Source organism: Argentina silus, assembly GCF_951799395.1.
Source record: "Argentina silus genome assembly, chromosome: 2".
In the NCBI taxonomy this organism is placed as follows: Eukaryota; Metazoa; Chordata; class Actinopteri; order Argentiniformes; family Argentinidae; genus Argentina; species Argentina silus.
The window spans coordinates 22700493-22723118 of record NC_139656.1 but is presented as its reverse complement, the minus strand read 5'-3'; the positions used below and the strand labels follow the sequence as shown (position 1 = coordinate 22723118).

General features: G+C 44.6%; 3 protein-coding genes across 3 annotated transcripts in view; 1 reads left to right on the top strand and 2 right to left on the bottom strand.

The window, feature by feature from the left end:
* The window catches only part of LOC310820976 (aldo-keto reductase-like), a 293751-nt gene that overhangs the window by 207602 nt on the left and 63523 nt on the right, over positions 1-22626 (bottom strand). The gene's annotated exons all lie outside the window — the stretch shown is intronic.
* pcxa (pyruvate carboxylase a) overlaps positions 1-22626 on the top strand; it is a 60662-nt gene that overhangs the window by 32476 nt on the left and 5560 nt on the right. The window contains exons 11-17 of the mRNA XM_083687614.1: positions 12492-12636; positions 13109-13198; positions 15289-15510; positions 16184-16340; positions 16515-16755; positions 16881-17130; positions 22218-22462. Of these exons, the coding sequence (XP_083543740.1) occupies positions 12492-12636; positions 13109-13198; positions 15289-15510; positions 16184-16340; positions 16515-16755; positions 16881-17130; positions 22218-22462 (1350 nt within the window). The remainder of the gene's footprint in view (positions 1-12491; positions 12637-13108; positions 13199-15288; positions 15511-16183; positions 16341-16514; positions 16756-16880; positions 17131-22217; positions 22463-22626) is intronic.
* Positions 673-6375, bottom strand: lrfn4a (leucine rich repeat and fibronectin type III domain containing 4a; the record flags this gene model as incomplete). Its single annotated transcript, XM_083693578.1, has 2 exons — positions 673-1765; positions 4631-6375. 2 exons carry the CDS (start codon positions 6373-6375, stop codon positions 673-675), a joined length of 2838 nt encoding a protein of 945 aa, XP_083549704.1.

Here is a 22626-nt window from a genome sequence, read left to right as displayed (position 1 = left end):
TGCTCCCCCCACCTTCTCCGCCCCTCTCTCCCGTTCAGCTCTTAGACAAACACCTCTGGGTTTGCAGATAGGCTGCTTCACGCCCTCCTCAAACATGCAAACCATTGCTGACTGACATCAGATAATCAGATTTTACAGGTGACTCAGTTTGATGCCTGGTGCACTCTGCAGTGTTGCATTCAAAGTCTGACACGCTTGTGTTAAGTATCGTTTGATTTATTCACAGTAGCTCGTAATTCATTAATTGTTTAATTAATCTTGTTGAAACAGAAGTCCCAGGTTGTAATCCCCATGCACGTTGGGTAGTCACATACAGTGTTAAAGCACATTTTCTAGTATCCCTCTTCAGTTTCTGTAATGATTTGAACAGTTGTCTGTATTTAACTGTCTACACAGTCTGCCGTGTCATCTGTCTCACCATTTGTTCTGTTCTTTGTGCAGTATTTTTTTTAATTTTATATTAAACCAAATGGTTTATGGGCCTTTTACATGTTTTGTAATGCATGTTCTTTCACCTCCCCCATGTCTACCCTGCCCACTTAATTCTGTTCTTTTGAATAATAATGATAGTACATTAAATTGTTAGTGGTTTTCTAAGACCCAAAGACACTTTACAAAAAGAAGTGAATGGTACAAGGGGAGTAGTACACCACCTTGTTCATCCCCTTCACCCTACACCACACTCTCCTCCAGGTCTCCAGCATTGGCAGCCACGCTGGAGTTGGAGTTGGAGTTGGAGGTGTTGTAGGCGTGCAGGTACCCGTGTGTGAGTGCATGGGTGTGGTGGTCGCTGCCCGTGCTGCTTGCAGAACTAGCTGTTGAAGCGCACTGGACCAGCAGGCCGTGCAGCGATTGGCTCCGCCTGGTCCATATCACACTCATCCGCTTGGCATAGCCATAGCAGGTGGTGGTGGTGATCTCACCCACGTCAAAGGTGCTGCTGCGTGTTGGTCCTAGTGGTGGGCAGTTGCCCCCTCTCCAGTTTGTCAAACGGCCCTCCTCATGCCCCTGAGCTTCAGAAGCCAGGCTGTATTTGGAGCCAAACGTCTTGTCCAAGTCTCTCTCCTTCTCCTCAGAGTGGCGCAGTTTGAGCTGTCCTGAGTGTTTCAGGGCCTTATGCCCTCGTGGGTGGGGCAAGGTGTAGGAGGTGTTTGCAGGGGAGTAGTACAGTGTCACTCTCTCAGTCTCAGGGGTGAAGGGGGGGAACCTTTTCTCCCTTACAGCCACCTCCAGACCCCTGCCATCCCCACTCTGTTGATCTGGGTGAGGCTTGGGCTTTGGCAGTGTCCTGGGCTTGTTCTTGGCCTGTGGTTTAGATTTGGAGGGCAGGGCCTTAGCCTGCTGGCCCAGAATCCCGTTGGGCAGAGCCACCATCATCACACTGCCGCTCCCATTCGTCTGAGCATAAACGTCCACCCCGGCCTTGGATGGTAGGAAGTCGTCATGATGATGGGCAGGGTAGTGGCCCTCGTCTCGGCAGTCTCCACAGACACGGTGTCTCACCATCATCGCCACAGTGAACACCAACAGCGTTACCACAATTACGCCTCCCACCATGACCGTCAGGGTGCCGCCCAGGAAGTGTGCCTGTAGGGAGCGGCACTCTGGGAAGTCTTCGTTGGTGCTGAACTGTGTGCAGCCGAGAACCTTGGTGGTGGCCAGGGAGGAGACTCCGTCATCGAAGATGGCCAGGACACACAGGCTGTAGTCCGCTCCAGACACCAGGTTCTTCAACAGGAAAGTGTTGCTTGTAGGAGGCAGAATCCTGGCGGGGGGGGAAGGAGTAATGAGAAGGACATTGATGAGTCATTTGCTGAGCAGGGAAAGAGGATATCATGGAGCAAAGACGAGAGGAAGATGAATCAAGTGAAATACAATAAGCCACAGTACAACTCCTGAGCACTAATGATGATAATGGGCAGCCAGCGAGTGGGAGGAGGCGTCGGATCTGCTCTTTTGTTGAGGAAATGGCCTTAATCAATAATACTCTGCTGTAGAGAGAGAGGGCAATATAGGCAGTGAAGGATATCCAGGGGAGAATGACTAGACTAGAGTCTATTTAACTAACTTTCTCCCCTCCTTATAAGTGTGTCATGCCAAGCATGTTGTGCCAAGGTGTGCAGGACAACTCTGAAGAGCATGACGCATCTTCACACCCCCAGTTACCACCGCCCCCACCCATAACCATCTATGCCAGGAAGAGACGAGGACAGAAAACACTTCTGATTTTAACTCTAGTGCTCAACTCTTGCACCCTTGTGCTCTGTCTCCCTCATTTCTCCACTCTTTCGTCTCAGCTTTTCTCTCAGCTATCAGTTCCAAATCACGTAATTGTTTATACTTGTTCTTGTTTATATGCAGGCATTGTAATGACATTGGCAAGACAGGCTTTATGGGGAATATTATAATGTGCTATTATCTCAACAGTTTCAGGCTATTCAGTGAAAGATTGGTAATTCTAAGCTGTCTTGCAAACTGGTTACAGGGATATCCTGTTTTTGTAGTGATAGTGTGCCAGGGAAGGTAATGAAGACTATGCTACCTCTACCATAGCATGCATTTGGCAACACATTAAATTGCATTCTGGAAACTGTCAGGCAAAATTTTAGCGTGACCTTGGGAAAGCTTAAGAAATAGGTCTACTCTCCTTTACCCCTCCCTATTGGGACATCAGGATTGTGCAAAATCCATTTGTCCTTTGTGATAATAGTCGCACCATAAGGGGTGAGGGATAAAGAGAAGAAACCATCTACTATCTCAAGGGTATGTGGCCAGATAGTTAGTAGCCTCACCAGATACCTCACCCTGCCTGTGCATTACTTTAATGCTCCAATGCATTACCCATCACCTCTTTTCTACTTTTATTGCTGCTCATTTAGTGAGTGAGGAGTGTCTCTGTCTGTCTGTTTTCTAATTACTTATTCTGTGGAGATTAATGAAATACAGTTCGGAAGTGCAAGGGAGGCAAAGGGAGAAGGACACGGTGGATAAACAAGAGAGTGCGGTGGGGAGGGAAAGAGAGGGGGAGAGAGAGAATCTGTATACACACTGTCCTGACGAGTCATTCAGTATTTGATATAAAACACTGCATATCCTCTCTCTTCCTCTGGGAACTGAACTGAACTGAAGTGCAGTGCAGAGCCTCGGTGTTCCCCAGACCCACTCTCTTCCTATTTATCTCCATTTCAGTCAGTGGGATAGGATGTGACACTGTCCTCAGCTCCGCAGCTTGCGCTCTTTTAAGGAGTTCATCCTCCTTTCCCCAGAGTCTTCTGACTTTCTCATTCTGTAGCTCCATCTCTCTATAAATACCTCTCCCTCTTTCATGCTGGTCTTGCTTGCTATGCCTGCACTCCTCTCTGTTTCATGTCGCATGTTCATCGCCCTTCATGTGTGATTCAAGGGTATTCTGATATCACTCGGTGAGGTACTGTTAGAAGTCGAGGGTTCTCCCCAAAGAATGTAAGAGGGGCGTTGCGCCTCCTTGGCGACTTGGCTCTGCCACTATCTAAACATTTCAGAGCAAAGTAAACTGATATTTAGTAATGATAGATATAACTATCTGACGCCAATTACATCGTTGTTAAAGGCCCACCAAAGGTAAAATCTTAATTTCCAGTGTTTTGGTTTTTATTTTGGCTTTACCAGATCAAATTAGCATCACCCAAATGTGAAAAATGTGGTTTATGTTGTTTTCCAGTACTCATTATGTAAACATCTAGCCCTGCTACTCTACTTCAAATGCTTCGTTTTCCATGGGTGTGATTTACCGTCACCACAATGTTATGTTATACTCCAATAGAATGTATGCTTTGGGTAGTAAAACCAATTCTATAATTTGTTTCATTTTTATATCCCTCCCATTTTAGCCAGCACTAGCAGTGCACACATTGTCAGCTCGGCAGGTACAGATAACAGCCCAGACTAGAGGAAACAGGCCATTTAGAATGTTGTGGTAAAATGCAGTAAGACTGTTCAGAATACAAAGGTAAAAAAAGCGATGTAGCTGAAGTTATCTTGAGCTAGCACAGGGTTGTATTTTGCAAGCTAGAAAAACAACCTGTTATCTTTAGTAGAGTTGCAATTTTACAAAGCTACCTTTTAAAGTAACTCACCAAAAATGTAATAGCATCCAACTGCAAACAGATATGGTGCATATATCCATGTAAGAGACAATGTAGGTTGCTAACGAATTGGTCAGTATTATAGCCAGCTAAAAAAAAACATTGGTAATGGCTCACAAGACGAACTGTCAATCAAAATAGCGAACTGTCAATTACATTTGTGAGCGTCATGCCCAGTCAATCCTGGTTTGAGAAGTTGTGGTGAGCAAAAAAGCTGCTTCTTTTGGAGCATTTTAATTGCAAACAATTAAAGTATGTAACCTAACATTTACCCAGAAATTATTCGATATGGAAATCAAAGTCACTTTAGTGGGCCTTTAAAGCTAAAGTGTTATTATGTTCCTTAGTTAATTTAGCATGTTAGCACATTTTGACATGAATAAACACAAGTTGGTTTTGATCCAGCGCCACCTTGTTCCACAATCTGGGAAGAACCCTGAAGCCCACAAACAGGTTTATATTTACATCGAGCCTCCTTATTGGATTACAGTGTGAGGGATTCTTACCTATACACCAGTGCGTCGTCTGCAGTGCAGTTGTATTGTATCTGGTACATCCACACCAGGTAGGGCCCAGAGGCTCTTCCCATGTACCAGCGAACCTCTGCAGATGTGGCCGTCACACCCAGGACCCCCACCAAACGTTCACTGGCACTGCTTTCTCCATCCATCCTCTCTCCACTCTCCCCCTCTTCTGTGGCATTCCTGACAGTCACCACCCCTCCACCACCAGCCTTCCCGTTTTTTCCAGCACCTCCCGTTCTCCCACTGGAGATGTCAGAGGACCCTGGATCGCCGCGTGGGTTGGTGAGGGGCACCGTGTTGTTGCCCCGGTGTGGGAGCGGGATGATCTTCAGGTCAATCAGGGCTGTGGCCTCCCCAGCTGCATTGATGGCGATGCATGTGTAAGCGCCGTCGTCACGAGCACGGGTCACCAGCACATCCAGGGTGCCGTTGTAGTAGGAGTGCACGCGGCTGGAGTTGGCCACAATGCGGTCGTCAGGGGAGATCCAGTGGATGACTGGTTCTGGGTCGCCGATGGCCCGGCACCTCAGTGTGGCCCTCTGACCCTCCAGCACCCACAATTTGTTGGAGTGGCGTGTGATGAGTGGAGGCTCACAGGTGAACTCCTCCTCAGGGATGGACCAGAAGTAGCGTCCAGCCAAGTGAATGGGCGTGGCGCACGTCTCCATGTCATCTCCGCGTATGAGGCGCCTCAGCCACAGCAGCTCACAGTTGCAGTGCAGAGGGTTCCCCCCAAAGCTGAGGCTGATGAAAGCATTGTAGGGTGTGGGGCTGACCACGCCTGTCTGGGAGCGGGAGAACAGGGGATCAGGGGGAAGCGTCTGGAGCCGGTTGGATGTCATGTCCAGACGGGCTAGCTTGTAGAGCTCACCGAAGGAGCCCTCTGCAATGTTGTCTATGAGGTTGTGGTCCAGGTTGAGTGTGTGCAGGCTGGCCATGTTCTGGATGGCCTCCCAGGGCACCTTCCGCAGGTTGTTGTAGGACAGGTCCAGGTCCTCCAGCGTCAGCAGGAAGTCATCGAAGGCCTCAGCGGAGACGTCTGTTAGCTGGTTGTTATTGATGATGAGGTGCTGCAGATTGAGCAGGCCAGACAGGTCACGCGGCCCCACCACAGTCAGACGGTTGGTGTCCATGTGGAGAGAACGCAGGCTCTCTAGGTCTGCGAAGGCCAGTGGCCGCAGGGTATGAATGGTGTTCCTGGACAGTGTGAGTTCCACCAGGCCTGTCATATTGGCAAAGTCAACCCTGCCTACCTCCAGGATGAAGTTGTCTGCCAGCCGGAGCTCCACGGTGCGGCGGTCAATGTCAGTGGGGACGAATAGCAGGCCCTTGTTGACACAGAGCGTGCTCAGAGACTCAGAGAGGTTCCGGCACACACAGTGAAAGGGACAAATGGAGACCATGCCCCAGGTCTCCCCAGCAGATACACCTGGGCTGTGGCCCAGCAGAGTGGGCAGCACGCAAGAGCAGGTCACCATGGTCAGCCACACCAGCGTCCGTGGGGTCAGAGGGCAGCCAGGGGATCTCAGGGAGGGGCTATTTAGCTTTGGCCAGAGATTGAGGGGTGATAGGATGGTTCTATTCGGGTGGACACCTCTCAGAGTGGAGGGTTGCTTCGGTGAGGAACAATGAGAGGATTTTGAGAAGTGGTGCGAAGCCAAGTATGGGTGTAGCTTGTGAGACGGTTGCAGTGTTGGAGCTTTGTGGTGGGGTTTGGATTTAGGCATGGTTGAGCTGGTTATCCACAAACCTATGGACAGAGAAATAGGAAATTGTTAGCTCCGTTTCTTCCATTGGTTTTGTCCAGTTTAGTGACTTTAAAGTCTAATCCATAATGCATTAAAGGGGCAACCTGGGATTGGTACTTCCATTTTTGGAGTTCTAAATTAATGATTTATAGACATTGATTCTTGAAGAATATAACTTTATTTCAACTGTCTTCCCCCATCTGAACCAAAATATAAGCTTGTTTCACTCCATTGTTTGTAAACAATGGAAATGTGATCAAGCACTTCATAGCTTTAAAACATGGTTAAAACTATAAATTTCATTGCATGAATGGTCAGTCCTTGTCTTCATAGCTCTGTCTGAATTTTAGAGTGGTAACATTTCTCCAGCCCCATCCCTCAGCTGTTTACCAAAAAAGTGGTGGGGAGACCCCCCGGCCACAGTATTGCTTTTTAACATCCACATGAATGCATTTCACTCCAAGATGGGTCAGATGAAGATGGGTCAGATGAAGGTCTTTGTGTAAACATGAGTTACTGTTCTGAGGTGAAGTCAGTCTCTATTCTCTAATTGGTTGAACTATCAAAGAAAATTACAATCAGAAAACGTTGCTTGATGTGGTCTGAAACATTATCTTTGTGTGTAATGTGATATGAGGTGAGCATAGATTTGAATTCAACCTCGACACCAGGGATGTTTTTCTCTGACAGGAGGACACTGTCATGGTGTTGTGGCCATGACTGCTGAGTTACTATGTTTACTGAGGCCAAGTGTCCTTCTGTTTGTTCTCACACTCCACTGCCCACTGTGCTGCCACCAGAGTGATTACCCCATTAACCGTATGTGTGTGGTGTGTAATATACACTCACTGAGCACTTTATTAGGAACACCTGTACACCTTCTCATGGTGGAGGTGGTGTAATGGTGTGGGGAATGTTTTCTTGGCACACTTTAGGCCTGTTAATACCAATCAATCATCCCTTGAATGCCACTGATTCAGTGGCCTTCCCAGTCACCGGATCTGAATCCAATAGAACACCTTTTGGGATGTGGTATAGAACGGGAGATTCACAGCTTGAAAGTGCACCTGAAAGATCTGCAGGAATTGCGTGATGCAATCATGTCATCATGGACCAGAATCTTAAAGAAATGTTTCTAGCATCTTGTGGAATCAATGCCACGAAGAATTGAGGCTGTTTTGAGAGCCAAAGGGAGGCCCTACCTTGTATTAGTATTGTGTTCCTAATAAAGTGCTCAATGAGTGTATACTAGAGATGCACACGTTTAATCTAATGAGAAACAATGATATGGTGTAGAGAACTAGACCAGAAAAGGCTGGTTCTCAAATGAAGTTCAATTTTGGTTTGTAGTGTGACTGAAGTCCTGGTCATTATGTACAAATGGCCTTTGAATGGACGCCTCAATTGTTTGAGTTACATTACAGGGCTGATGATTATGATTAATGTGACTGTGTTGTGCTTCTCTACAGCTGCTGCATTTCACCGGGTTCAGAATATATAATTTATGCTTGTTTGAGCCTTATGTAAGGCTTCTTCTGCTTTCACACGCACAAAGCTCTGTGTGTATGTTTGTGTGTGTGAGTGTATATAAATAGCCATAACCATGTGTTTTATTGTAAAACGTATGTTTGTCTAGTGAGCAGCAACTTTTCATTTATAAATGGTCGCAAAATGTGTGTCTGTCTGTCTAGTATCTGTATTGTGTTGTTAATGTTTTATGCTACAGTATGATGAGATTTATCCTTGTGTCAAGGCGGGAAGGAGAGAATGATGCATGGCAACCGGGTTGACATGGCAGGAGAAGCAATGTTGTACGCCATTCCGTCTGTGACGGGGCTGGCTGAAGGTTTGAATAGGTTTCACATCCCTGTTGATTCATAATCCACAGTGAAGCAGTACACAGTATAGGTTCCTCCATTAGGTGATATGCAAATATCTTCGACAGGTTTAAATGGTAGTAAGAATACCCCGTTCTCCCACAAATAATTCCCTTTAACAGTTGGGGTGGAGTTCAGGCTGTTATCTACATGGCAGTCATGAAAGAAAGATGTTCCGTCTCTTAACTGACTTTTTAACTGTTTCTTCTTTTTGTTTCACATTTTCGTCTTTGCCTCAGAAGGATCCCCTTTCTTCCCCCTTTCTAGTCTTTAGGACTGAGGGCTAAACACAGAACATTGCATTGGAATGTTCCTTTTTGTTGCATTGATCTTTATGCACTTATTTGTATTATTTGTTTTGACTCAAACACCAAAATCAACAAGCTTACGAGTTGCTTGTCCGTTCCTCTGTTAGTGTCTTATATTTGATTACATTGTTTCTGGGGTGAACATCCTTGTTCTCTGGCATTCACTCAAAACTGTTGCTAGGTCAGTACATTTTCGACATCCTCCCAAATGTGAAGAGTGCAAGGACTTGCAAAGGGACAATGGAACAGGTTGTGAATTCCCCACATACTGTAAAAACATAATCTGACCAGACTGCATCTTATTGCCTCTTGCTCCTGAAAACAAACATTCAGTAATTATTACTTTGTAGATAAGGAATTACATTAAACTTACAGAAGTTTGCCGTTTATGCTGTTGAAGATCCCACATCCATTGATTCTTGCTGATAACTGCAGCATGAATTGAAATAATCCAATTAGCTTTTCAAGCACGAGCCCTGAGGTTCATAGAGACCGACAACGAGCTTGTGTTTTCTAGATGCACAAAAGGTGTGAAATGTGCGGAACATTTCAGTCCTCTTCACAGCATTTATCGTCCTCCATCTCGTCTTTATCCATTCACTAATTCCCCTATTAAGTCTTCTCCCAGGACAGTGTATCCAGTCTTTTTCTGCAGTTATTTGTATTCAGTCCCCTCTCTCCCCTCCCCTTGCATCTGTCCTCAGCAGAAGCAGTGAGGATCTACAACATGCCCAAGCATGTATTATCTCTATGTTAAAGAGCAGCCCTAGCCCTCTTAGATGCCACCCCCGTTTCTGCCCCCCCCTTTCTTCTCCTAAATGTGCAGTTCAGTGTCCCTACTGTGAGGGAAAGCTAACGATCCCTTCTCACTCCCTCATGCCTTCCTTCATTCTCCCTTTCCTTGTAGTCCTTCAGACAAACCAGAGGGAGGATTCACGGTGTAAAAGTAGTAGGCTCTCAGCCGTAGATGTCGATGACCTATACCGATTGCAGGTTTCACCTCTAAGTGCTTATTCTCAACTCAGTGGTTTGCTCTTCTTTTCCTCTGCCGTCCTGTGCTGAACGAGTCTCTGATTTGTGGCTTTTGGTGCAGGGAGCGTGAGCCTGTGTATGCGAGAGAGAGAGCGAGAGAGAGAGAGGGACTGCAATGTGTGCGCTACAGAGAGAAGAGAGGGAGTGAGAGAATGGGGAGGGGAGGGGAGAGGGAGAGCCTGAAGCAGTCCTGGCTTTCGGTAGAACGCGAATAAAGATGGAATTGGAATGGAGGCTTGGAGAAAATGCAGAAAATTAGCCTAGGATAAGAAGAGCTGAAATGAGGAGAGGAGCTGAAGGGTGTAGGAGGTTTTGGAGGAGGTAGAGCCGGCAGCCTCACCCTCCCACTTTATCATTCATTATCCAAACAGCTAAGGGGATGTTAGAGAGGGCTTCATAACGCCTGGGATTAAAGCAGTTAACATTCTATCACACGAGCCCTTGGAAACACCTACTGTAATTTCATCTGGGCAGCCTTTTTTGCCTCGCCTGTAAAACACTGGCCCAGAGAGATGCATCACGGAGGCACTGTAATTAGGGAAGGGAGGGACGGTACACTAGGTTACTGCTGAGATGTCTGAAAGAGGATACTACACAGTGATTGCCTATTGGTTACTATCAAGAGGCCTGTTTTAAGTCAATTGCCACATTTTGCCTTTTATATGTTTTTTAGGATCCATTATTCATGTGATGAAAGGGAACGTCTGATTTATTTAGCCGTATTAAGACTTTTTCTAGCGAGTGAAGGAGTGTGATTGTGGGCCTTAAAGTGCTTGCTTGCTGTGGCTGTTGTGGTCTGTTGCTGTACAATATGTAAGAGGCACGGAAGATCAGGTTTATGGCTCCGTTTCATAACCCTAACAGAAGACATGAAACAGTCACCAACAGTATGACGGAATTTGACAGTAAGCCACACTTGAGTTTGAGGGAACAAGACAGAGCGAGTCTTAGCCCCCTGGTTCATATCGTTCCTGTTTACTCTCTGGGTTGGCGGTGTGTTTTTAGGTGAGAAGAGTGACTCACCCTGAGCCAGACACAAACTCAGGCTATATATAGAGAACTGTGTACAGGCATGCAGTACAGTGTAACACGCACCCAAACATAAATTGGGTTTGTACACGACCAATGGCAGCTACAATAGGTAATGCTAGCTTCCTGATATTCTGACACATGATTTGGGTTAATCAGAGATGGACAGTTTATGAATGCCTGACATTCATCATTTGACACATACCTCTAGCTCATGTGTAGTGTGTACAGTATCAGTATTACATTTGTATGATTATTATATTAGTCTAGATCAGTAGAAAGTGCATATACAAAGAAGAATATGTGAGCAATTTTAATCATCGAGGGGAGCTAGGGGAAATTGAATTCCATTCAATCTCTTGCTATTCAGTCTGAACAATAGATAATGCAATGGCAGAGAGGAGCTCTTCAGGACCAAGGACAGCAGCGCTCAGCATTCTAAGCCCTACAGCACAGTACAGTACAGTCAGAGAGCGCAGCATAAAACCAGTGAGGTTTGCCATCTTACAATATGGTCAGATCTCTTGCCAGCTGACAAATTGGGATTTTTAAAAAAAAAAAAACATTTTTTAAAAAACAAACGACCTTGGCTTTTTTCTAAATCATGAATGGCTAATTGGTACTGGTATCATGGATGCATAATTGATCGCTCGGTCCAAAGAAGAAGCCTTGAAGCATATCCCAGATGCATTGTGCTCAAAGGGTTATGTTATTATTTATTTTTCTTTCCTTTCCCGCCCACTTGATGCAGCCATTGTGAAATTGTGCTATTAAAAACTGGGTTCGTTAGCCATGATTTTGATGCTTTCCCAGCGAACCCTTCACCAGCAAGCCATATACTGTAGAGAGAGGCTGTAAAGAGGGTATTGAGTGTACAGAGGGGGCATAAATCTCCCCAGCCTCCAGTTCCACACAATAACAAACTAGATCAAATAATAGAGGAACAGTGGATGTTACGGAGTACCTTTTGACTAGATCCCATGGGGTTTTACCTAGACATTAATTATGTAATGAATGCATTGCAGGATACTCTGCAGTATACTCTATCATGCCGACAGAAATTAGCCTACAACAATTGTGAACTAGTTTAGCTCTTCTAAAATATTTATTTTATTGCAGAATTAATATCGTCAAAGCAGGCTTGCTCATGTATTATTTATTCTGTTCTGCTGTAATGTTATTTTACTTTTGTCTTTCGGAGAGTGTTTATTCTGTAAGACCCGTGTTGGGGTCTGTATGGAACGGAATCTGGGTCAGAACTCAGCCACTTTGTGTGTGCAGCCGTTTGAAGAAGTAGGGATGAACCATGAAGTGGGGATGCAGTTAGGGGGTTGGAACGTTCTTCCACTCATTCCATTATTTCTTTCTTTTCTTTCTCTCTCATCGCTTTCCCACTTCTTGGCTGTTCTCTCTTGCCCTCAGCCTCTCTGGCTCTCCTTGTGCACCCCAGGGCACCTGAGACAGATGTGCAGTGAGGCACACGGGAACATGCAGGGCATATGCTGAGGATTAGCTGGATTCCTGGGATGCTTTTGCTCTGTGATTCCAGTGAGTCGGCATCTGTGCTGTGTGTCTTGGCCTGATAGTGCTCAGCGGATGGGAGTGTGGTGTGTGACGGGGATGGTGCTATTGAGTGTTATAAGCCATTGATTCTGGTCTGGCCACTGAATGACCTCACGCACACAGCCCTCTAAGACCATTTGCACTACAGCTTTGTGTGTGTAATTCCAGGCGCTCTTTTCTCTCTCACTCTACAAAATCTATCTCTCCCTCCCTCCCTCTTTGTAATATTTACAGGTATCTCTCTTCCTCCCTCTTCCTCTTGTTCTCTCCCTTTCTCTTTATACAGACCAATATCCCCTTCCTCCAGAACGTTCTGAGTAATGATCAGTTCCTTTATGGCACTGTTGACACCCAGTTCATAGATGAGAACCAGGACCTCTTCAACCTCAAGCCAGTTCAGAACAGAGCCCAGAAGCTTCTGCACTACCTGGGTAAAACTCTTTAAGTCTTTAACTCCTCTGCATTTAGATTTGTTTAAGCTAGCTTGATCTAAATCGATTCTGAACTTTCTACTACATAGGAGCTCTTTCAACAGCATTTACCAAGTCATCAGAAGTGCAGCTAATGATAATCTTGATTTATTGAACAATTTAAGTTTCCCTCCCGAGATGAAAGGTGAGATAATTAGTTGGATTCATGCATGGCTGGAACTAAGGCCTGTTAACAGCACAACTGCTGAAGTGTTGCTTAGTGTCCCTGGAGTAGATATTATACACTACTGATGTCCTTGAGTGATCAGATTAGCATGTACTGTACACACAATTGACTACTGTTTAATGAACAATTAAGAGTCTTTTGGAGTGTATCTATGCATGTCTAGCCCACAGATCACAGTATTGGTACGTACTGACTACCAACATGAAACGCTCACTGAGGCCAAACTAACTGTTTGTTTCATCCAAGGTCATGTGATGGTAAACGGTCCCACCACTCCAATCCCAGTGAAGGCCAAGCCCTCCTCCATCGATCCTGTGATTCCCCCTATTCCTTTGGGTAAGGCTGCCAATTTAAGAATTTATTTACAGTGCCTTTGGAAAGTATTCAGACCCCTTCACTTTTTCCACATTTTGTTTTGTTATAGACTCAATTTAAAATGGATTAAATTTTTAAAAAAGGAAAAAAAAGTCAATCAATCCACACACAATACCCCAGAATGAGCGAAAATACGTTTTTAGAAATTTCAGTAAATGTATTAAATTTGAAATACAGAAATACCTCATGTACATAGGTATTCAGACCCTTTGCTATGACACTGTTAAAATTAGCTAAAATGCAAAAATGTCATCAACAAATCACTCAATTAGTTGAATTAAGTCCATCTTAATGCAAGAATAATAGTTCATGTAATTTTTGAATAAATGTCTTTGTTTTTATAGGGTCTCTGATTTGCATAGGAATCAATTATACATTGTTTTTCCACATTTTGTTACGTTACAGCCTTTTTCTAAAATGTATTAAATTAATTATTAATTAAATTATTTTTTTCCCTCATCAATCTACACACAATATCCCATAATGACAAAGCCAAAACAGGTTTTTAGAAATGTTTGCTAATTTATTAAAAATAAAAAACTGATATCACATTTACATAAGTATTCAGACCTTTACTCAGTACTTTGTTGAAGCACCTTTGGCAGCGATTATAGCCTCAAGTCTTCTTGGGTATGACACAACAAGCTTGGCACACCTGTATTTGGGGAGTTTCTCCCATTCTTCTCTGTAGATCCTCTCAAGCTCTGTCAGGTTGGATGGGAAGCGTTGGTGCCACTCAAGGACATTCAGAGATTTGTCCCGAAGCCACTCTTGCGTTGTCTTGGCTGTGTGCTTAGGGTCGTTGGAAGGTGAACCTTCGCTCCAGTCTGAGGTCCTGAGTGCTCTGGAGCAGGTTTTCATCAAGGATCTCTCTGTACTTTGCTCCATTAATCTTTCCCTCGATCCTGACTAGTCTCCCAGTCCCTGCCGCTGAAAAACATCCCCACAGCATAATGCTGCCACCACCATGCTTCACCATAGGGGATGATATTGGCCAGGTGATGATGAGGTGCCTGGTTCCTCCAGACGTGACGCTTGGCATTCAGACCAGAGAATCTTATTTGTCATGGTCAGAGTCCTTTAGGTGCCTTTTGGCAAACTCCAAGCGGGCTGTCGTGTTTTTTACTGAGGAGTGGCTTCCGTCTGGCCACTCTACCATAAAGGCCTGATTGGTGGAGTGCTGCAGAGATGGTTGTCCTTCTGGAAAGTTCTCCCATCTCCACAAAGGAACCCTGGAGCTCTGTCAGAGTGGCCACTGGGTTCTTGGTCATCTCCCTGACAATGGCCCTTCTCCCCCTATTGCTCAGTTTGGCCGGGCGACCAGCTCTAGGAAGAGTCTTGGTGGTTCCAAACTTCTTCCATTTAAGAATGATGGAGGCTACTGTGTTCTTGGGGACCTTCAATACTGCAGAATTTTTTTTTTTACCCTTCCACAGATCTGTGCCTTGACACAATCCTGTCTCGGAGGTCTACAGACAATTCCTTCGACGTCATGGCCTGGTTTTTGCTCTGACATGCACTGTTAACTGTGGGACCTTATATAGACAGGTGTGTGCCGTTCCAGATCATGTCCAATCAATTGAATTTACCACAGGTGGACTCCAAGTTGTAGACACATCTCAAGGATCAATGGAAACAGGATGCACCTGAGCTCAATTGAGTGTCTGAGCAAAGGGTCTGAATACTTATGTAAATGTCAGTTTTTTTTATTTTTAATAAATTAGCAAGCAAAAACTTGTTTTCACTTTGTCATTATGGGGTATTGTGTGTAGATTGATGAGGAAAAAAATGAATTGAATCCATTAAGGCTGTAACATAACATAACAAAATGTGGAAAAAGTTAAGGGGTCTGAATACTTTCCGAATGCACTGTATAGTTTCTTTTTTTATTGAAAGAATTATATCTCATCAACTTGCTATAACATCTTTAGTTTCTGTGAGGCAGTCCATTTGGACTACTTTTGATACTGTGTCATTATCTATTTTCTGAATAAAGTTGTTTTACAGTCTACTGTATTTGAGATGGTGATTTTAATGTTGTTGTTGATTAGGTGAGCCTCCGCTTGGGTTCCGGGATGTCCTGTTGAGGGAGGGTCCGGAGGGCTTTGCTAAGGCGGTGCGAGCCCACCAGGGCCTGCTGCTCATGGACACCACCTTCAGAGATGCCCACCAGTCACTACTGGCCACACGTGTGCGCACCCATGACCTCAAACAGATCGCCCCATTCGTGGCCCACAACTTCAATAACCTCTTCAGTATTGAGAATTGGGGAGGTGAGAATCTCTCTTTCTGCCTCTCTCCTCTCTCGTCACCTTCTACGTAGCTCTGGGCCACCTCTGCCGCCTGACGATGATTCAATGCTCCTATTTGAGAAATTGCGTTCTGAAAGGTCACAGAAGGAGTTGATAGGTCATGTAGAATTAGCTGCGAGGGTAAATGAAAATATGACACGGCTGCAGGGCTGAGCTCACCATTGAGCAGAGCAAGTTTATCTGGGTTATTCAGGAGTGTGCTCCGCTTGTCTGGGGACATGGACACACGTTTGAGGTTGATATGGGCAGACTGATGGCGCATTACTAAGTAAAAGTTGAAGAGCAGCTCTGTCTCTCTTCCACTGTAGCTATCAAATACATGTTTTATTTGAGTAGCTGCTCTTTTTAGAGAATAAGCTGTACTAGACCATTGAACGTAAGATCTATCTTGTACTCGCTATCTCCACAAAAGCAACTATTGTCTAACAGGGGAGATGAATGGTCCTGTGTGGCTCAGTTGGTAGAGCATGGCACAAGAAACGCTAAGGTTGTGGGTTCAAAAAAATGTGAACTCTCTGCTGTAAGTCTGAAATAAAAGCATCTGCCAAATGGCACATATTTTATTATTGTATATACAAACCTTAGGAGGTTTAGTAGTCTGGAATGTGTTAATGGTAGTTTCTCTTGGGTGTAGGTGCCACCTTTGACGTGGCCATGCGTTTCCTGTGTGAGTGTCCATGGAAGAGACTGCAAGAGCTGAGGGCTCTTGTCCCCAACGTGCCCTTCCAGATGCTGCTGAGAGGTGCCAATGCTGTGGGCTACACAAACTACCCAGACAACGCAGTGTTCAAGTCAGTACCCATGCCCTGAGTCTTACACATCCACAACTGCACATTATAAGAAAACAAATTACCCCACACCCCCACAGTCTTCCTTCAAACCTCACCATTAAAACAACATTTACAAACTCTCTTTAATCTTCCCTTCCCTTCTCTTCTCTCCACAAAAAACACCTTTCCCTCCAGGTTCTGTGAGGTGGCGAAAGAGAATGGCATGGACATTTTCCGTGTCTTTGACTCTCTCAACTACCTTCCTAACATGATCCTGGGTATGGAGGCGGCTGGAGCAGCAGGGGGTGTGGTGGAGGCATCCATCTCGTACACAGGAGATGTGTCTGACCCGATGAGACAGAAGTACTCCCTGGAGTACTACCTCAAGCTGGCTGATGAGCTGGTCAGGGCTGGCACACACATACTGAACATCAAGGTAGAGTAACGCTAAACCTGCTCTGCACCAGCCCCCATTCATGTGGTTTTCTTGGAGTTCTTCAAACACAAGAGTTGTGGCTGATAAACAAAGATGAACACAATGATTTGGCTCTCCGTCTGTAGGACATGGCGGGGCTGCTGAAACCTGAGGCCAGCCGGCAGCTGATTGGAGCTCTGAGGGACCGCTTCCCTGAGATGCCCATCCATGTTCACACCCATGACACAGCAGGTGCTGGAGTGGCAGCCATGCTGGCGTGTGCCGAGGCTGGGGCGGACATCGTAGATGTGGCCGTGGACTCCATGGCTGGAATGACATCACAGCCCAGCATGGGAGCCATCGTCGCCTGCACCAAGGGAACCAAACTCAACACTGGTGAGCTACAGTACCAGCCAATCAGGAACAAAATGATATAGTGAGCTGCTCGCCAATCACTTATAGGTCAAACCAGCATTGGGTGAGTTAGAGACGCAATTATCGCACATTGATTCCTTGGTGGTATGCCAAAGTACTTTGAATGCTAAAAGACCAAGACCTATAGCCCTGTGAAAGCATTTCATTACTGTACTGCTACATTAGTATTTATATAGTAAAGATTTGGCAACTGACTTTGGATTATGCAGCTGTGAGAAATTGAACGCTTATCGATTTGCCTCCTCCGTGTGAAGCTGACACCCCCAAGTTGTAGCGGAGATGCGTTTTACTGTGTGACTGACTTTAATTTGAGAGTTCATTCTAGCAAGTGGGCTCTGAATAACACTCTGCAAAACACTCTGCATTTTGGCTGCAACAATTACTGACAATTTAATCATTCTGGTGTTTGCATCCTCACCGTGCTCAACCCCCCACACTTTAACATTGGAGGAAAAAAAAAAAACTTAGACAACCATAATGGATAACCCAGGAAATACAGCACGCAAGGGAAATGATGCAGAGCATTTGCAATAATGTAAGAATGGAGAAATGAAGCATGCTGTCTATTGCAGAGCAGGGGAGAGGGAGAGCAGCGACAGGGAGGGAACTAGAGGGACAGATCGGAAGGGAGGTGAGGCGGAAAGAAAGGGTGTCTAGAAGTTCACCATGACTATATATATATATATATATATATATATATATATATATATATATATATAGTCATCACTTTTTAGCTCACTCCCAACCCCCTGACCTTTCTTTAATTGAGACATTACTGCAGCAGACGAGGCTTAACCCCATGGTAATAACCTGCCCTGATCAGAAATGTGGTCGCATGGATGTTTGTGTGGCTGCACGGACAAGTTGTTGCTAGGGAAACAGTTGTGAGGCCAGAGGGGTTATTTTAGGGGGATCATTCAGCAGGGCAGTTATCACCCCCTAGCCAGCCGTGACGAAGGCTGTGTACTCAGAGTGATGCTGCAAGATTCACAAGGTGAAGTGCTCCATGTTCTCACATTGTAGCCAGACACTTCAACAGTAAGTGACTAGGTAACACTCTAGAACAGGGATACTCAATTACTTTAAGCACAGGAGCAATTTTTTTCACCCAAGCAGTCGGTCGGAAAGGCCACAACATTTTGATTGTATTAAGAATTTACTACAAATTGACTACAATACACGATTTAAAATCTTCCTTCTAACTAATATCAGCATTATTTCCAAATAATAGCAGTTTTCTCAAGCAAGATAAGCATGGCTGTTGGTTTGATTTTACTTGTTGGGGGGGGGGGTGTGGGGGGGGACTTCTAGCGGGGGAGGTCTGGGGGTCCTCCCCGTGGCCCACCAAATGAGTATCACTGCTCTAGAATATTAACACAATTGATTAGTATCTAATCCCTCCTACAACAGCTTAACACAAGCTTAATAATACCACTTTGTTTTTCGTACACAATTAATCAGACTTTGTTTAGCAGTTATTAAGCCCTTCATTGACTTCCTATCTGGCGGCACCTGAAATAAAGCACAACAGAATGAATAGAGTTGCTATTGGATTTGAATTGAGTGACACTTGAGAATAAGAGAGACCATTAAGAATGAATTAGTCATGACAAGTGGGCCTGTAGCAGCTGCTTTGAAATGACTTGTCGCCATGCATTCACATACTACTGGGGAATGTTGTACCACCTGAGCACAAGTGAGCACTCTAGCAGGCAGTTCATTGTTTTGCTTTTTGTTTTGCTTTTTGTTCATTTGTTTTTCTAATCTGGTATCTAGTTTCAAAAGGATTCTGAAGTTCTTCGTATGAAAATGAAACAGTAAAAAAGCAGAATTCTTGAGACGATTTACTGTATTCACCCTCTAGAAAATTAGAAATCAATCAATGCTGTGAAATTGGGTAGTTTTCAAAACGATAAAACCCAGAAATGGTTTTGGTGGAATCAAGTCACTGAAAGCTCACACAGCCTTGAGGAGCAATTTAGCATTTCTCTTTAGCTTTACTGCAATTACACATCAAAACATGTGCATCTCTGGTCTCAAAATCCCTCTTTCCTATAATTGGTGTTGTAATCCAAAAATCACTTCTAGAAGATTGTGTCTGTGTCTGTGTCTGTGTCTGTGTCTGTGTCTGTGTCTGTGTCTGTGTGTGTGTGTGTGTGTGTGTGTGTGTGTGTCTGTCTATCTGCACACAATTGTGCTCTCTGATTGCGCCGTTAGAATCCCATCAGAATCCTCATGCTAACGGGAGACACGTACTCCTCTTTGTTGAGTTGTTTATGTCTTGAAGTTCCCCTGTGGTGCTCTCCTACTCCTTCGCTTCTGTGAGGTTGCCTAGGTAATTTGAAATGTCGGAAAGCTGCCAATTGCCCAAGAAAAAATTGCTAGTGACGATTGCCTTCTCACTTTGCAATGTTGTGCTTCCATGCAGTGGAATGTGCCATACAGGTTGATAATATGCATAATGTAAAATAACTGTTTTCATTCCAAATATTATCTTGGCCAGTCATGCATGAGACAGGATGACAGGACTGCCCTAATTTGTGGTTTACTCCCACTCAGAATCCTTCTTGCATGTCCTCCTCCTCTCTCTCTCTCTCTCTCTCTCTCTCTCTTTCCCACTCTCTCTGTTTTGTTGCTCTGTTTGCTTTTTCCCACATTGTTCATATTTATTGGATTTACTTCATCCTAATTATTGGGACTTATTTACTGAAAATTCCCAAGTGCCTCTTCATCTTGGTCTTTGCGCCACTTTTCTTTTGCTTTTAAAATACTTCTGAGCTCTTCATTCTTTTAATCCTTCAATCCATCCATCTTTCTTCTCTGCATCAGGAGCTCCCCTCTGGCAAAGGTCCCTTGTTCTCTCCCTTGATGCCTATAGATCATACTTAAGCTCTGGTCCTGAGGGACAGGAACTGTGGTCAAACTCTCTCTTTCGCGTGCGCTCTCTCTCTTTGACTCTCTCTCACTTTCTCTGCCTCTGTCTCCCTCTCCTTCTCAATCCTTTTAATTTATGTGCTTCTCCTGAGGCATATGTGCTAAAATATCTGTATGGATATTGGATAAGGGAATGAGAGCCATCACACAATGATGTTTATACAGCTGACATTTTGTGGTCTTCTCGTGTGTGTGTGCGCGCCTTTGCTTATGTGTTGATAGATAGATAGGTAGGTACTTTATTGATCCCCAAGGGTAAATTAAGGCGTTACAGCAGCTCACATCACAAACAACAACAACAAAATAAAGTGACAATAGAATAATCGAACCAGCCGGAGGAGGAGTTGTACAGTCTTATTGCGGAAGGCAGAAAAGATCTCCTATAGCCCCCCTAATAATAGTCTGTTGCTAAAGGAGCTTCTCTGCTCTGCCACAGTGACATGTAGGGGATGGGAGTGATTGTCCATGATGGCCAGGAGTTTGGTTCTCATCCTCCTATTGGCTACCTCCTCCACAGTGTCCCAGGGTCAGACAGAACCAGCTTTCCTAATAAGCTTGTTCAGCCTCTTGGTGTCACCTTCCTTGATGCTGCCCTCCCAGCATATCACCGTGTACAGCACTGCGCTGGCCACCACTGATTGCCAGAACATGTTCAGCAGAGTCCTGCACACGTCAAAGGACCTGAGCCTCCTCAGGAAAAAAAGCTGGCTCTGGCCCCTCTTGTACAGGACATCTGTGTTGCCAGTCCAGTCCAGTTTATTGTCCAGGTGCACCCCCAGGTACTTATAGGTCTGGACCACCTCCACGTCCTCTCCCTGGATGGAAACAGGAGACAGGGGGACCCTAGTCCTCCTAAAGTCCTCCATCATCTCCTTTGTGTTACTGATGTTGAGTAGCAGGTGGTTCTGCTCACACCACTCAACAAAACTGTCCACCAGTCCTCTGTACTCGGTCTCCTGGCCTCCACTGACACATCCCACAATAGCAAAATCGTCCGAGAACTTCTGCAGATGGCAAGTATCTGTTTGTGTTGTCAGGTGGAGCATAGAGCAACAGGCAATTTAATAGGGTATTTAGGTTAAATGAGCTTTACAGTATATTGGCAGCAGAGAAAGAGCATTGATTGACACATTTGTGTTTTGGAAGGCAGTCAAAGCCTAAGTGGCAATCACCAATATGATCAAGTTAGTGTATTCTCTGGCTTGTCTCCCACATAGATTAACACTCGTCGTCTCAACGGAGGTGAACGAGAGCGATGTGACATTTTATAATAAAATAACTCCCTTCCTTCCCTGACTTTTCCTCAGTGTCTGTTTTTAACATAATAATGTTGTTACAATTTCAAAATCGCACATACAAAAACATCTGGAAGCGTTGTCATCTTTTTTTGATAGCCAATGTCCAAGTCATGTCCTGAAGCATGATTAACACCTGGCCTGTAGCTTTCCCCTCATCATGGTGGATCTAATGCCCAGACATTTGGAACACTTTTGTGCATAACTTGATTGCCTTTTATAACCCAGGAGATAACATCAATATTTGTTTTGAATGTGGTTTACATGGTGGAACTGACATTTGCGTAAAGGTGCATTTTTTTTTTTTTTTTTTTTTCTTTGACAAATGACTGGTGTATAGACCTTCTTGCAGATATGTGTAATTATGTCATCATGCTTCAGATTTGTGTTCTGTTTTACTTTGGCACACATCACATTTGACCGCATGTTTTTATTTACAGGAGGCCATGTACAGTTACACCATTATGTCCATCAATATGTTATATTTAATATGTAAGCTCTTTAAAATACAAAATGTGGTATTCTAATGATTCTTAAGTCCTTATAAACACAACCAATGCATTATTTATTGCGTGGTATTGATCTAATTCAATGATTATACTGTTACACTAATGTCAACAAATGGATGTCTCCGGACCTCACTCTGGGTACTTTGGTTAGTAATAAAGGCCCGGGGATTCTAGTGTTAACACTACATTACGTTTCTTTTTTTTTTTTAACAAAAATACATGTTATTGCATTTCCTTAATGTTTGTGCTTGAATAAAGTACACATATGTCCTTCTTTGTGCCAACTCTCTCAATTCTGCCCTTTTGTCAGGCATATCTCTGGAGAATGTGTATGACTACAGTGAGTACTGGGAGGTTGCTCGCGGGCTCTACGCACCCTTCGACTGTACCGCCACTATGAAGTCTGGCAATGCAGACGTGTATGAGAATGAGATCCCTGGGGGCCAGTACACCAACCTCCACTTCCAGGCTCACAGCATGGGTCTTGGCCACAAGTTCAAAGAGGTGAAGAAGGCCTACACAGAGGCCAACAAGCTGCTGGGTGACCTTATCAAGGTGAGACAGCCAACTGGTGCCCTGACCTCCCGCCTCATTTTGATTCATTCCTATTAAGAGAGTAGGAATTACATTACATTAGCGAAGCACTTTGATTTGGCAAAAACATCCAAGCATATTCTTTATCTTCTCTCTGAAGTCTGATATGAGAGTCAAATCTGTTC